At 45.2% G+C, this 14,952-nt stretch overlaps 3 protein-coding genes across 4 annotated transcripts; 1 reads left to right on the forward strand and 2 right to left on the reverse strand.

The window, feature by feature from the left end:
* Positions 1-1,447: 1,447 nt before the first annotated feature.
* LOC108156822 (signal peptide peptidase-like 3) lies at positions 1,448-6,757 on the reverse strand. 2 transcript variants are annotated; one of them, XM_017288519.2, is made up of 7 exons: positions 6,429-6,757; positions 3,531-4,071; positions 3,331-3,477; positions 3,067-3,258; positions 2,546-2,999; positions 2,358-2,478; positions 1,448-2,291 (listed from the first exon to the last, which is right to left on the reverse strand). In XM_017288519.2, the coding sequence occupies exons 2-7, from the start codon at positions 3,871-3,873 to the stop codon at positions 2,223-2,225; spliced, it is 1,326 nt and encodes a 441-aa protein (XP_017144008.1). In that variant the 5' UTR covers positions 3,874-4,071; positions 6,429-6,757; the 3' UTR covers positions 1,448-2,222. The 2 variants fall into 2 exon arrangements, with proteins under 2 accessions (XP_017144008.1, XP_017144009.1); XM_017288520.2 differs by having other exon boundaries at positions 3,331-3,456; positions 6,429-6,756.
* A 1,542-nt stretch (positions 6,758-8,299) lies between these two features.
* On the forward strand, positions 8,300-11,439 carry LOC108155559 (vam6/Vps39-like protein). The gene is made up of 7 exons (XM_017286451.2): positions 8,300-8,440; positions 8,495-8,964; positions 9,018-9,276; positions 9,334-9,581; positions 9,638-10,521; positions 10,592-10,997; positions 11,067-11,439. The coding sequence occupies exons 1-7, from the start codon at positions 8,371-8,373 to the stop codon at positions 11,367-11,369; spliced, it is 2,640 nt and encodes an 879-aa protein (XP_017141940.1). The 5' UTR covers positions 8,300-8,370; the 3' UTR covers positions 11,370-11,439.
* Positions 11,440-11,654: 215 nt separating this feature from the next.
* Positions 11,655-14,900, reverse strand: LOC108155562 (homeobox protein MOX-2). Its single transcript, XM_017286455.2, has 3 exons — positions 14,613-14,900; positions 12,276-13,206; positions 11,655-12,211 (listed from the first exon to the last, which is right to left on the reverse strand). Exons 2-3 carry the CDS (start codon positions 13,111-13,113, stop codon positions 11,709-11,711), a joined length of 1,341 nt encoding a protein of 446 aa, XP_017141944.1. The 5' UTR covers positions 13,114-13,206; positions 14,613-14,900; the 3' UTR covers positions 11,655-11,708.
* Between the last annotated feature and the right edge of the window lie 52 nt (positions 14,901-14,952).

The raw sequence follows: 14,952 nt of genomic DNA on the forward strand, positions 1-14,952 counted from the left end.
AATGCTGACTAACTAAAACCGTTAGCTCTGCCCATATCATTTTAGACCATTGATGAATACATTTTCTACAAGATTGGCTATTTTTAAGTACTTCCATTTATTGTATTTTGACTACAGCAAGGTTTAAGCAAAAAAGGTCAACAAAAAAACAGTAGCAACGTAAGTGAGTTTGGAATGTATGGACATTGTTGAGCTGAATATTGTGGCGAGGAAAAAAGTCCCACCAAACTTAAGCGCCAAATGGAAATCGTTTGAAAATTAATGAGCGAAATGATTTAATTGCAATCTATTGAAATAAGTGATACACGTAAGTACGATTTGAGAGCGAAAATTCAAATCAGGCCTCCGTTTAAACATTAAAAGCGGGTGAAATTTATTTCTTGTTTTCGTCGACGCAATGTTCTGTCCGATTCTAAGTTTTTTACATTTTGCTCAATTTATTACATGGCAACTACACGGGAGCTACACACTTGCTACATATCAACAAATTCGCTGAGTAAGAAGGGGGTATGTTGTCTGTTTTCCGTGTTGTCCATACACATTTATATAGCCCATTCATATCTACGATCTCCCGGCTCATTTGTTCGAGCCGCAGTGTGACCGTCTGACCCCCAGAAATAAACCGATGAAGAACACGAACTTAGCCCACTTAACCTCCTCTATTTAAGAGTTACACCGCGAAAAATATTGTGATAGTAAATATTACTCGTAGATCCTTCCTTTCTATTGATTTAAATAAACATTACCACGATAATTTTTACCTGAACTGCGCTAAAATTCTTCAAGATTCAACATTTTCGTGGAGTCAATAATACCCACTAACGTTCTAGTTCTCTGACAATGATCGTAAACCATAATCCCTGATTATTACTACAGAGATTAGTTTCTGCAATAATTGGAGCCTGGGATTATCAATTCTAGAATATACTTTTCCGTAGGGTATGCGGAATGCAAAATTTGCTAGTTTCAAATGCACTGAAAACACCTCAGTTCGGAGCCTCGATAACGATAAGTCGGTGTGACCGCACTCTGCTGGGCGACAGTCCTTCTAAAACTGTATATTTAAAATTTGAATTGAAATAGTATGTCGGTTTTTTTGCGCAGTCCCTAAAGTATTTAAAAAATGCAAGTTTTTAGCGGAAGAATATAAGAATCTATCCTCGCATTTAAACTGAAGCAAACCATTCCTGTAGAATTATGCGGAGTGTGCAAGTAAAGTTAATGGCTTTTTGTTTTGTTTAAATCTCACATTTTATTGTTTCTATACGTTTCGAAATTGCATTTACTTAGAATAAGTATGTAACTAACGTTTCCATATGCATACAATTACAATCAATCGTTATTATTATTGTTGTTGTTTTTGTTTTAGCTGCTCTAATTACAAATAAGTAAAATTCGTGAAACTTAATTTGTGAAACACTCACCGCAGTGCAACTTTTTCGCTTAATTTCTGTTTGATTTTCTCTTTTATTGTTTAAAACGAACACATGCATTTTGGCAAAAATCTTTATATGGACTGTGGGGGGACGGAAATGTGGGGTGATTCAGAGAACATAAAACAGGGAGAAAATGTGTGGTGTGTGTGTGAAGGCGAGCTTACTGACTATTATTTGTTGCATGGTGGTTCGTTATCTCCAGATTCATTTATATTATATGTATATTTAACTTAAGTATTTACAGAACGGCCATACTGATTCTGAATGGGGTTTCTTTGTGAATGCTCCCGAAAGAGCCTTTTAAGAACACGAAAAAGAGCTTCCCCTCAAGTCACTCGCTATCGGTTATAGTATGCGGTAATATGTATATGTTTGTGTTTTAATCCCTATGAACTGTAGGCTGGATCTAACACTGCTAACCTCTCAGCACTGCATGATTCTTGTGAGACTTTAAAGCCAATTGAAATGAATGCGATACGGATGCTGTATATAATGCTTACTCTCTCTGCAGTATGTTTTTCTACAAAAGATTTTACTCCCCACACTTATGCTAGCAACTATAATTACTCGGTTTTTAGTGTTTTATTTCACTATGAAAACGAGGATCACCTAACTTAGAACGAAACTTAGTTCAGTAGAATTAAAAAATACATACTCAATACGTTATTTAAGAGACAAATTGTTAGTAATAGATCTTCTTATGGGTGTGTGTGTGTGTATTGTGGTTGATGTTACTTTTCTGTTTTTGTTGTTCTTGTTGCTTTTTATGTAGATAAGAGTACACACTCAGACTTCCAGTTGTTTTGATGGTGGGTGCGTGATAAACGGCTCGCTCCACATGCGCCGCAGGTCGCCCTAAATGAAGGAAAGGTTACATTGCATTACAGATTCCATTCAGTATTAAGGGTTACAGTATTTTACCTTTAGATAGGCCATTAGCAGGAGGGGCAATAACGTAAAGGGCACCAAATACAGCAGAGCCGGCTGGGCCGCTTTAAACACCTCCGAGCTGACCGTGGCCGTTAGCAGGCCCAAAAAGTAGCTGAAAATTCATCGAAAAGCCATCATTAGATATCTAGAGGAAGCGACAGTGTAACTGCAAGACTCACCCCAGTAAGGAACAATGAAAATATGTCAGCCTAGAGCCCACACCCCTCGGCGTTGACAGTGTGGGATCCGACGTGACGCCCTGGGACTTTTTGTACGCATCGTATCGCAAAACGAAGCAGAGTAGCAGGCCCGGCATCACCACATCGCCCAGGCCCAGCATCGAGAAGTGGCCCGTATTGTGTATGCTGGGGAAAACCAGTTTGCCCGGTAAATTCAGTTTCGGTGTGTCCCGCACAATGCCGCCCAAATTCAATTTGCGCGCCACTATACCCACGGGATTCTCGGCGGGTCGCGTGGCCACCTTGACCATCACGTTCGTGCTAAAGATGTACGAGGAGAGGAACACCCAAAAGACGTCGTAGATGAGCAGGCCGGTCAACAGCAGCGTCGACACCTTCAGACTGGGAAGTCGCACGAACGCTATAAAGGCCACACACAGCCCCATGCCCATTGCTGAAAGAACAAGCAATTTAAACATACAATTATCGAACGCTTCTTTCTATGGATGATGGATCCTTACCATCCATCAGCAGCCAGTGGCCGGTTAGCACCCAAACGCACACAATCGACACGGACAGCATGAAACTAAATAGCTCTGCCCCCGTGAAGCGTCCACAGACGCCAAAGGAGAAACGCTTTCCGTCCGTGCAGGGCCGCATGATGTACTGGCACATGGGCAGCAGCAAAAAGGCCAGTGCCACGGTGGCAATTACTGCAAGGAACAAACGAAAGAAAATTAGTTTATGTTTGATTGAATGATTGAGGGGGATTCCTCGGTACTCACTGGCTGTGCACACGGCAAAGAGCAGCTGCATCGAGTCGAAAAAGAAGAACATGATGAGCAATGATATGGAGGCGCCCAGTGGCAGGCACAGGGCATGCATCGTGTCTAGCGTGGCGAATTTATCCGCTGTAAAGAAGCACAGAGAGCCTTTAGCCATTAGCGCGGTTATGGTTGACAGATTACAGGATGGGGACACTCACTTGGCTCCTTCTCGACCTGCTCCCCGGTTAGGAGATTCGTCATGGACTCATTGCGCTTCTTTTGCTCCCGCTCGCGGGCCTCCTGCTCGATGTTGAGACTGCGGAAACTGCCGTACACTATCAACAGCATCGAGATGAGGCAGGTGGAGACGCGCGACGAGTCCATCACGCTCGACACTGTCCAGTGGAGTTCCCGGTACTCGCCGTTGCCGCCGCCCGCTGCCGCTGCTGCTGCTGCTGCCGCCGCCGCTGCCGCTGCCGCTGCACCGCCACCAATGCCTCCAGCACCCACAGTTTGCGCGCCCAGACTGCCGCCACTGCCGCCGGCGCTGCCGTGCGACATGATCCCCCTGGATCGCTGATAAGCTCGGTGGCCAAGCCGAGCTCTCTACCTGTTTCCGGCGGTTAGTGGCTCCTCCGGACAGATACCGCCGACAGCGATTCCTTATCAGAGTGTATCAGTGGGTTTGACCTGGCCCCGAGAGCTTATCTTTATCGCGTGGCGTGGCGTGTCCTCTCTTCCCGCTGATGCTCTTGAAATCTAAACACGAAATAAAAGTGAAATTTGTTTTGGTTTATTGATTCAGCGATAAGTTCTGTGTTTATTTTGGCCTTATCGCAGCCAATCCCCCCCGCAGATGTGCGCCTATCTATCGTCGGTCTTCAGCAAGTTCTTTGGACAGATGCGGTTATGGTTTGTTCACAGCACAAACAGTCGCACAGTCACCCATTTATGTATGTACATGTATTATTTCCTTGGGTATGGCTGAGGTCAGGCCCAGAGACTCTAAGGTTAACTTTCACGCAGCCCTCAAATTAACCTAGAACGCTTTTGACGGGTATTTTCCGTCTGTATATCCGATAAACATGTTTATTTTATTTCATTTAATACTCCCCATGTGTGCACATTTCAATTTGAGACCAAAAATTATTGTTCTTTCTATATTTTCCCACTCTTTCTGTAATATGATAATAGATTTACAAACAAATCAACAAAATTGGATACTCATGTTTACAGAATTTTGATATTTGTGAGTTTCCAGATGCATATAAAATGCTTTCTCAGGATTTTTTTATCTTCAATGGCAACCCATACGATCATTTTTTCTTGCTATGTTAAGGAGACATTATTGTAGCACTCATGAATCACATAATCCTTATAAGTGAGCAAACATTTATAATACACGTTTCTATATATAGCACTTTTATTTCCCCATATTCCCACCCCATTCCAATCCCCATTTACAACCAGTCTAGTAATGGTGGTGGGGAGGGGGGGGTGGTTCCAGTAGGGGCAACCGCAACTGTTGAACCGGTGTGAAAAAATAACAATCCGTCCACATGGAACTTGCAACAACAACAACAATTAACAGCCCAGAAAGAAGGCCATTAAAACGTTGCTGGAATAAATTATAAGAGTGTTACCTAGTTTCTTTTATGCTTATTGTTGTTTCCTATTGTTATTGCAAAGAATTCTATACAATTTTCACACACAGCCATACACACTTGCTGTGGGTTGATGCACTTGTCCACTGTTAAGGGGCTGTTAATTGTCTGTCGGCTTACAAACGGCCGTTCTTACACCCTTGAAGAGCAACAGCACAAAGTATATTGATTTTCAATAAGCAGTAAATTAAATGCAACCAAATGAAATCGAAATTGGATAGCCTTATAGTTTAGTTTAGTTATAGCCTGCCAAGGAAACAATCGTTAACAGCTCATACGCTTTAGAAAAAGATCAGCTAAAGATTTTTATGTTATGACCATAGGAACTATCGATCTGGTAGGGTATCAAATCGTCGATTCATTCAATGCTGTTCAATGTGAAGACACTCTTTGTGCTCTGTTAACTTCCCCCACTTCCTAGTTTACAGACCACTGTTAATGCTTCTGTTACTCTTACATGTTGCCAAGTGCCGTTGCTTGCACTAATTTATGTTGTCTGTCAACGTACATATGTGTTTGTGTGAAATGCAAATGATTGAAATATATATTTGTATTTGTGTGATTGTATGCAAAAGAGCGTTGTCCCCCTTTTTTCCTTCTATCTGTCTCTCTCTCTGGATGCAACAATTTAAATTTCCCACACATGCTGATTGCAATTGCCAGGGGCGGACAGCGGGGGTCGACTGTTAACGAGCACTAATTAGAATTAAATCATGTGACAATATAGCGAAGATGTGGGCGCAAGGGGGTTTATCTGTAAAACATTTTCACAGCTTAAAACGGTTACAAAACATTAACCATTCACTCACACTCGCACACACTGCTAAATATCATTGAGAAAATGCCGCTCACACACTCAACACACATAAACACTTTCTAATTCGAAACGCCCCGTAGCCCACGAAGGGGGAGGAGTAGGAGTGGTATGAGGAGGAAACAACAACCCACAAAAAAAGAAGTACTACAAAGCAATTGGTTGTTGTACCGTCCCACAACGAATGTGAAAGTGAAATTGCAAAAGACATAGACGCAGTGGCGCCACGCAGGAGGGGAAAGAGAGGTGAGTGGACCAAGCCAAGTAGTTGTAGCAAAAAAACAAGTGCGTAAACCTATGCAAAGCACTGTTAGGGGGGAGCTAATGTTGGGGGCCAAGACTGGATTGCAGCGCTTGAGAAACTTTTAGCCTGCGCTTTAAGGTTTTTTTTCCCCCCGTTTCGTGTTTGGTTACACTCCACTTCATTCCACTTCCCCCAACTCCGCGCTCCGCTGCGTAACTAAATTACAAGACACACACACACACACCCATATGCAGTCGCGAACAACAACAGAAAGACGGGAATACGGATTTGAAAGGAGTGAAGTACTCTTTAATTACAGGAAAAAAATATTTAAGAAAAATCTCTTGCAGTCTTTACACTGATCAGGGGGGTGGGGGTCCGTCTCATTGCTTACTTTGCCTTTACATTTACATTCGTATGTTTGGATGTATTTTTGATTTTTCCTTTGCACCGATTTTCTTTCTGCGAGAAAAGAATCAACACCAAAGAAGCCACTACTACATTTTCTCGGTGGGCCGTTGTGCTCTTAAGACACGTTCAATGCACATTTTCACAGTCTCTGCTTTTTTGTCAACGTTGGACAGCCATTAACACTTGCATTATTTTGCGCAGCAGGCAGTTCATTCAAATCCGCCCGTTAAGTTTTAACATTAAAAATTGTATTTTCTTGTTTTCGTCGTCGACGCGCGGCTGTTCTGTCCAGTTCAGTGTGACCGCGGACTCGATAAAGCTGAAATCGATCAAAATCGAACCTTAGAATATACCAAAATATTCCGTCTCACTTTAAAAATATACCGTAAATATACTGACGAATTCAAGTTTTATTATACATATTCCTCGATTTTGATATTCCGTGGAAAATTACTAGCTATCTAGATCTCTCAGCCCTGCCCACATAATTTTATCCGATTAATTAATCCATTTTCTACTTTACTAGCCTAATTTAAATACTTGCTTTTACTTGATTTTGCATAAAAAAAGGTTTTAGCGAAGAAGGTCAAACAAATAAAACGTAATAAAACGTAAGACAAAAATCGTTACTATTGCATAATTTTGATATTCCGTTGAATAATGTTGACTAACTAAAACCGTTAGCTCTGCCCATATAATTTTAGGCCCTTGATAAATACATTTTCTACAAGATTGGCTATTTTTAAGTACTTCCATTTGTTGTATTTTGATTACAGCAAGGTTTAAGCAAAATAGGTCTACAAAAAAAGGCAACGTAAGTGAGTATGGAATGTTGAGCTTTGTTGAGCTGAAAAGGGATATTGTGGCGAGCAAAAAAGTCCCGCCAAATGGAAATTGTTTGAAAGTGAATGAGTGAAAAGGATTTAAATGCAATCTATTGAAATAAATAATACACCTTAATACGATTTGAGAGCGAAAATTCGAATCCGCCCTCCGTTTTAACATTAAATAGTTAAATTTATTTCTCGTTTTCTTCGTCCTGTCCAGTTTCTAAGATTTTTACATTTTGCTCAAATTATTACATGGCAACTACACGGGAGCTACACACTTGCTACTTATCAACAATACTGAGTAAAAAAGGGGTATAGACAACAGGCAAAATGGCCCAGAAAATAGAACGCATGCTAAGTAAAATCCACCCCTTTTCCCTTACATACCTTGAAAATCGCCATTCTGTCTTCAAGGTATATTTTCCTCACACGCCGAGCTGAGGTTCGTACGAGACCTGCAATTTGCCTTGGATGTTTTTACGTGTTGTCCATACCCCCTTTCTATAGACCATTCGAAATTACGCTCTCCCGACTCATTTGTTCGTTTCATGTTTGAGCAGGATAGCGCATCAGGATGACCATCAGGATGAAAAACACTAACTTAACCCACTTAACCTTCTTTTTTTTAAACAGGTCAACAACTCAGGTAAAACCGTGAAAAATAATACTGCTTGTAGCAGCCATTTCTTTTTATTTGCTGAAAAAAATTTTCCACGATTATTTTTACCTGAACCGCGCTTAAATTCTTCGAGATTCAACCAACTGGTTGATAATGGTTAAATAAATGAAACAGGGTATAAAGATGTCTATACTCATAGCGGATATCTGTTGACCAGCAACAATGACGTAAAATTTCATACAGTCTTACGTTTTATGTTTTGATCTATTTTTTAAACCTAATTTTAGACATTTCAGCTGAAAAATATCGTGTTCCCTTTTTTATGCAAAGATAAAGGATAGGATGGACTTTCATTTGTTATTATTATTTAATAAATAAAGTTTAAATAAAGGGGGCTTAAGTGGGCTAAGTTCGTATGCTTCAAATGCTTGTTTTAATTTTCCAGAAGCACCTATTTAGGTAAACAAACATCCAAGATGCACCAGGCCTACAATGTGCAATCCATATTGAAGCAGGGCGTGCAGATAGAGTCGATAGCCGCATATGGTAGGCTATAGTTCCCCAAATATTATCCATTTATAACAAGCTCTATATTTTCAGGAAACCATGTCATCTTGGGCACCCGGAGCGGACAGCTCATCATGTACTCCGTGGACGAGAGCGGTGTGGACATGCGCATGTTTAACAAGAACTTTAGCCGCAAGCCCATCACCCAGATGGAGGTTATTGCCGCCGAGAACCTGCTCTTTGTCCTCACAGACAACTTGATACAGGTGTGCGATATCGGCCGGCTGGAGAGCAACTTTGCCTTCCTGCACAGCTCGGCGGACACCAAGGGCTGCACCCTGTTCACCATGGACGTGGACTCGCAAACGTCCACAACGGGCGAGGTGGCTACCTTCATTCGCGTGTGCTGCGCCATCCGGCGTCGTTTGGTATTCTTCTTCTGGAAGAAGGACAAGCTGGACTCGCTCCAGCTGAGCATCGAGCTAAGCGACGTGCCCAAGACTCTCTGCTGGGTAGGCCATGCCGTCTGCGTGGGCTACAAGGATGAATATGTCGTCTATGATGTGAGATCTACACAAATTTTATAATTATCTCTACTGATCATGGTTTATTTTAGATATCCTGCAATACCCCCAAGAAACACGACCTTTTTCTAACGTCCTCCTCCGTCAGCAGGGATCCGTGCATCTGCCTCATACGCAACAACATGCTGGGGATATCCAAGGACAAGTATTTGGTGATCGTAGATCCCAGCCAGTACAAGTCGAAGGAAAATGATGGCAGCGCCACCTCCGTGGACGAGGTGCGCCCAGGGGGCATGGAGAACAAGAACTCACTGCCCCCGCTACTCTGGTCGAGTCCCCTTCTGGATTTGGGTAAATTGAAAGCTCATCCAAGATCTATTGCCAGTCTAATCACCATTCTGATTGCAGTCTGGGATGATCCGTTTGCCGTGGGACGTGTAAACAATGCCATCGAAGTTCGCAGCTTGGTGGGCAAGGATACGCTGGTCCAGAGCATTCCAGAGCTGGAAAAGACAAGGTTCTTGGTGCATGCCGACAAGGGAACAATTTTTGCGGCCGCCACTTCGGAGCTGTGGTGCATCCGTCATGTAGAAATCCCGATCCAGCGTCAGCAGCTGCTGCAACAGAAGAAATTTCAGCTGGCCATCGAGGTGACGGTAAGTCCTACAGAGGATCCTCTCCTTTATTCTCTCTTAAATTGCCTATCCGGCAGCAAATCTCCAACGAACCTGCAGAGGACAAGGCCCAGACCATACGCCAGATACACATGCTCTACGCCAAGGAGCTCTTCACCAACAACGAATTTTCAGCGGCCATGAAAGAATTCGAGAAAGCGGCCATCGATCCATACGATGTAATCCGATTATTTCCCAATCTGGTGCCAGAACCCAAGCCGGGCACTGAGGACAGAACTGTGCCCGTGTCCACTGCCCCTCAGCTGGAGGATGGCGATCTGGAAAATGCCTACTTGGCTCTGATTGAGTTCTTGGCGTTGGCACGGCAGCGAGAGGTTGTAAAGCTGCGCGACACCAAGAGCAGCTCCAAGTCTCTCTTGGAGATCATAGACACCACGCTGCTCAAGTGCTACCTGCAGACGAATGACTCCCTGGTGGCCCCGCTGTTGCGCCTCAACCAGTGTCACTTGGAGGAGTCGGAGAAGACTCTGAAGAAGCACAACAAGATCTCCGAGTTGATCATCCTGTACCAGATGAAGGGCAAACACAAGGAGGCCTTGAAGCTGCTCCAGGAGCAGGCAGTCATCGAGGGATCAGTGCTGCAGGGGCGCAAGCGGACCATCCGCTATCTGCAGGAACTAGGATCGGATCATCTGGCGCTGATCTTTGAGTTTGCCGACTGGGTGATCAAGGAAAATCCGGAGGAGGGCCTGTCCATCTTCACCGATAAACTGATTGAGGTGGAGTCCCTGCCACGCGCCAAAGTCCTGGACTTTCTGATAAGCAAGCACAAATCGTTAATCATTCCGTATCTGGAGCACCTGATCACAGAGTGGTCAGATACGAACACGCTGCGCCACAATGTCCTCATCAAGCAGTACCGTGAGCAAGTGCAGCGTCTTTTGGTCCAGCAGGAGAAGGGGTGAGTGGAAGAGTGAAGTCCTTCCTTCCTTCTGTTGTTTCCCCAAAGTAACCTTTGGTCTGCCTTTCAGCGAGGAAGTACCTGAGCTGAAGCCCCTGCGGGCCAAGCTCTACAAGATGCTGGAGGAATCCAATGTCTATTCGCCGGATCGTGTGCTGGAGGAGTTTCCCACCAATGTGCTGCTGGAGGAGCGTGCCCTCATTCTGGGCCGCCTCAAGAAGCATGATAAGGTCATCGCCATCTACATCCAAGTCCTGGGAGATGTGGCCAAGGCCAGAGCCTATGCAGAGGCAAACTACGAGAATGACAAAACTATATTCCAAACCCTTGTCAAGACCATAATGGTTCCTCCCACAGAGCCGATCTATGAGGGTGTGGCTCTGCATCCCGACTTTAGTCCCGAAGTCAATCGGAAGGTGCTCCTGGAGCTACTCAACACCTACGCTGTCAAAATCGATCCCATTGAAATCTTTCAGGTAAGCTGTGGCACCTTTTTCTATTCAACCTATCTATAAGTGAATTTTCTTTCTTCTCTCGCTCTCCAGTTCCTTCCCGATGACATGACCATGCCTGAACTGGAGAAATACATGGATAAGGCTGTGCGCCAGAAGCTGGCGGACAAACACCATATGCAGATGATGTGCGGCCTGCTGCAGGCAGAGTCCAATCGCTTGGAGGCCGCGCTGCAAGCGAAGCGAGCCATAAGCTTCGAGCTGAACGAGAACAGCGTGTGTCCCGAGTGCAAGAAACGGTTTCCCAGCCAATCCGCCTTCGTGCGCTATCCCAACGGGCAGATTGTCCATCTCTCCTGTCACGATCGCATTGCCCGTGCAGCCGCCCAGCAATAATGTGGACTATATAATGTATTCTATTATGTAATATAACTAATCAAAAATATATGTGATCTTAAATATTTTACTTGCTGATTATTTAAATGCAACGGATTTTGATGTGGGGTCTGGCAGCCCTACGCAGCAACTGGCAGTGTTGTTAAATACTGGATAACTTTTGAATTTTATGTATCGTGTAGATATTATGTACACCGCGTGTACATCGCAGTAAAATGTAAAATATATTCCTGATACACGGTGATACATATATGTAGAAACGCGAAAACCTAAAGAAAACCCGTATTGTACATATTTATTTGGCTATATTTACAGAAATTTGCTTTGCACAGGAATACTTTAGGCCTCCTCGCTGCCATCCATGAGGCTGTCGCCGTCCAGGGAGTCGTTGCAGATGGACAGATCGGACTCGGACTGGGCTCGACTCAGGGGCGGCATGGGCAGCGACAGCGATTGCTTGCTGTCCTCGTTGTCCTCCTCCTGCAGACTGGGCGAGGCTGCACTGCATCCGGCGTTGAGATCTGTTGACCCGGATCCGCCTGCATTGGCGCCCACTGAGCCGGAACCGGTGCCCATGACCGTGCCCGGCAGCTGGGTCTGCCGGATCAGGGCTAGGCGCTGCTGGGTGAGCTCCAGGTGGTGCTTGCGCCACTTGATGCGACGATTCTGGAACCACACCTTAACCTGCGCCTCCGTCAGCTTGAGCGTGTGGGCGAGGTACAGTCGCTCCGGCCCCACCATGTACTGCTGCCGCTCGAACTCCGCCTCCAGGCACTCCAGCTGCTCTGGCGTGAAAATGGTCCGCACGCGCTTGTTCTTCAGCGAGCTCTTCTTGTGGGAGTCTATGGGGAGAAAGAGGATTCTCTTAGCCGTGGAGAAAGTGCAGCAGAATCTGTGATCTCTTACCCGACTTGAGCTTCTCCCGCTGGAAGCTGAGCGTGGCCTGCTGCTGGGCGTGATGCTGCTGGTGGAGCTGCTGGAGGCTCTGCAGGGCCGAGGGAGCTGCTGCCCCCACGGCGGCTGCCACAGCGGCGGCGGCCGCAAATCCAGGTGGATGATGGTGCGGGTGGTGCGGGGGCAGGTAGCGACTGCTATCACAATTGAAGTTCTTTACACTCTGGCTGTTGTTGTTGTTGTTGTTGTTGTTGCTGTGGTTGTGGCTGCTGTCCTGGTCAATGGCATCGCGTGCGGCGCCATTGAGAGACAGATTGATGGCATTGTTGTAGTCCTTGCGACCCTGGCTCTGCAGCCCCAAAATGGCGGCTATTGTAAAGGACTTGCCCACGTCGAGGGAGGAATGCGCCGCTGCCGCCTCGAAGAGCTGCGCGTGCGACGTCGCAGTGGCCGCCGCCAACTGGTCCCGGTGGTTGTTGCTGCTGTTGCTGCCTGTTGTCGGTGGGTGGTGGCTGTCTGGGTGGGGGAGTTGTTGGTGTTGCACTTGCTGCTCCTGATGATGATGATGATGATGATGGTGATGTTGCTGCTGGTGCTCCATTTGGTACGAACTCTGACCTGCCGAGACGGCGGCCGCCGCAGCTGCTGCCGCCGCCAAAGCTGCTGTGGGCAACGCATGATGCGGTTGACCATGTGCAGGGATGCCTCCCACACCCACGCCCACCCCCAAGCCCACTCCTGCACCGCCACTGGCTGCTGCAGCGGCACCTCCTGTGTGTGCCTGTGTGTTATGCAATGCCAGGAAGTGTGACAAGGGATTTGCGTGATATTTGGAAGGATTCTGCAACATGCTTAGAGATATTTGTGCCAACGCTGTCTCCGAGTTGTCGTTGCTGCTGCTTTTGTCTGCCTCCTGCTGCTGCCGCTGCTGCTGCCTCTGCTGCTGCAAATGGGACAAATGGGAGAAATGCTTGAGCTTAATTGTTGTGTCTGTCGGTGTGTTGAATGTCTGTCCTCCTGCTCCCTCTTTCCCTCTCTCCCTACAGCCAGGTGTCAACGACTCCCTGATTATATCCACAATTAAGTGAAATGCGATCCCTGCGAGGAGTTGCTCTACCATGAAGGGCTCGAGAGAGCAGACAATTGAGTGGACATGGGATGACAACAGGTTAAGGCTGCCATCCCGTGCCCCGTGCCCCTCTGCACCCTGTCATTCCCATTCCTCGCCTAATTGCACTCCCTCTCTGTCACACGGAACGCACTCTGGGGCCATTCCAGCTCTGTGGCAGGCAATGTGATAGCCTAATTGAGACTTTGTCAGAGTTAGCTGCTGCCTGCCTGCCTCATTGTGGCAGCTTCTGCTTCCCGCCCAGTTTCAGGTGCGTGAACTATCCCCTGCCCGATGTGTGGCAGGCACACAATCAACTCTCTCTGTGGTCGTCTCTTGTTGGCTGAATATGCATCCGAGCGTCCGTGTGTCCGACTAACTTTAGCTGCTTATAAACCCATGTTAAACGTATCGTAAATTGCTGACATTTTGTCGTGCCTCACAAATGAGCTTCATTTTCATTTCATTCCCCTAATGAAGCATTTGAAATATGCAAATTTCGGTGTAACAAGTGGATTACACTTCCACTGAATGACACAATCTACCAGCAATAAAGTAACCCCAAATCAGGAATGTGGTAATTTGTCAAAAATAGAAGATAAATCTACAAACAGAGCTGTGTCTCCTTTAAGCCAGTTGCTTGTCTGAAATGTTCTCTTAAACCTTTGGAATGACCCAATTCTGGTTAAAGATTAGGTAATAAGGACAGTTAGAAGCTCAGATCGTGGATTTAGTAATTCTTCAGTCTTTTTTTTTGGGCTCAAATACGAATCTTCCACTTCCAATCAATGTAAGCTTGTGGAAAAGATATCCCTTCAAACCATTTCCCTTAAAAATGCTTTCCTTAAATCTTTTAAATGTATTTCAAACATTAAAGATCAAAGATAATGGTATGTTTATATCACTTAGAGATACGTCCAACTTTTTCTAGCAGATTTTTTTAAGTGAAATTCTATCTAAACGCATCTATAAATGGTCTAGTCTATGTGAAAACGTTCTAAAACCAAATTTGCTTCGAAAACCAGAAGAAGTATTCCCAAGATTCCCCAATACCCTATTCCTAGAAAATATTACAAGTATATTGTAATTTTCTACAAAAATTAACGTAATATTCCCTAAATATTATTTCATTTATATAAAAACCTATATAAACATTCACCCCAAAGACAGAAGACAGTTCTATGAAGACTTGAAGCCACACAAGTGATGCCATGCCAAAAAATCATCACTCAAAGACCCACCTCTTGATCTATGAGCTGCTCAGTGCATCGGATCCGTTTCCAAATAGTTTGCCGTTCAACGCGTAATCCTTTAATAGTTTGTAAAGCTCTCCTTTTAATGCACTTCCACTTCCGCGATAGTTGGAAGTTAATTTTCCGCTACTTCAGTTTTGCCGACGGCACGACAAAGTGTTGCCTACAGTGCGGCGCCTTCCGGGACGGATGTAACACACGGAATCGAATCGAACCGAATCAAAGCTTTTCTGGCTGGAAGAGGCGCTCGCTGGAGAGACGCATGCGAACGCGGACGTGTTGCAAACTCGAATGAAAAGTTGGCCGGTGGCAGTAAATTTTTACAATA

Source organism: Drosophila miranda, chromosome 2, assembly GCF_003369915.1.
Source record: "Drosophila miranda strain MSH22 chromosome 2, D.miranda_PacBio2.1, whole genome shotgun sequence".
NCBI classification, from domain to species: domain Eukaryota; kingdom Metazoa; phylum Arthropoda; class Insecta; order Diptera; family Drosophilidae; genus Drosophila; species Drosophila miranda.

What these genes read in the sequence shown, in the direction of transcription:
- LOC108155559 (XM_017286451.2), top strand. Translation starts at nt 8,371, where the DNA reads ATGCACCAGGCCTACAATGTGCAATCCATATTGAAGCAGGGCGTGCAG. An exon ending in TTGGTCCAGCAGGAGAAGGG is followed by an intron (nt 10,522 to 10,591) that starts GTGAGTGGAAGA and finishes TCTGCCTTTCAG; the next exon opens with CGAGGAAGTACCTGAGCTGA. An exon ending in ATCCCATTGAAATCTTTCAG is followed by an intron (nt 10,998 to 11,066) that starts GTAAGCTGTGGC and finishes CTCGCTCTCCAG; the next exon opens with TTCCTTCCCGATGACATGAC.
- LOC108155562 (XM_017286455.2), bottom strand. Translation starts at nt 13,113, where the DNA reads ATGTTGCAGAATCCTTCCAAATATCACGCAAATCCCTTGTCACACTTC. An exon ending in GCGGGAGAAGCTCAAGTCGG is followed by an intron (nt 12,212 to 12,275) that starts GTAAGAGATCAC and finishes TTCTCCCCATAG; the next exon opens with ACTCCCACAAGAAGAGCTCG.
- LOC108156822 (XM_017288519.2), bottom strand. Translation starts at nt 3,873, where the DNA reads ATGTCGCACGGCAGCGCCGGCGGCAGTGGCGGCAGTCTGGGCGCGCAA. An exon ending in GCAGGTCGAGAAGGAGCCAA is followed by an intron (nt 3,478 to 3,530) that starts GTGAGTGTCCCC and finishes TAATGGCTAAAG; the next exon opens with GCTCTCTGTGCTTCTTTACA. An exon ending in CTTTGCCGTGTGCACAGCCA is followed by an intron (nt 3,259 to 3,330) that starts GTGAGTACCGAG and finishes TGTTCCTTGCAG; the next exon opens with TAATTGCCACCGTGGCACTG.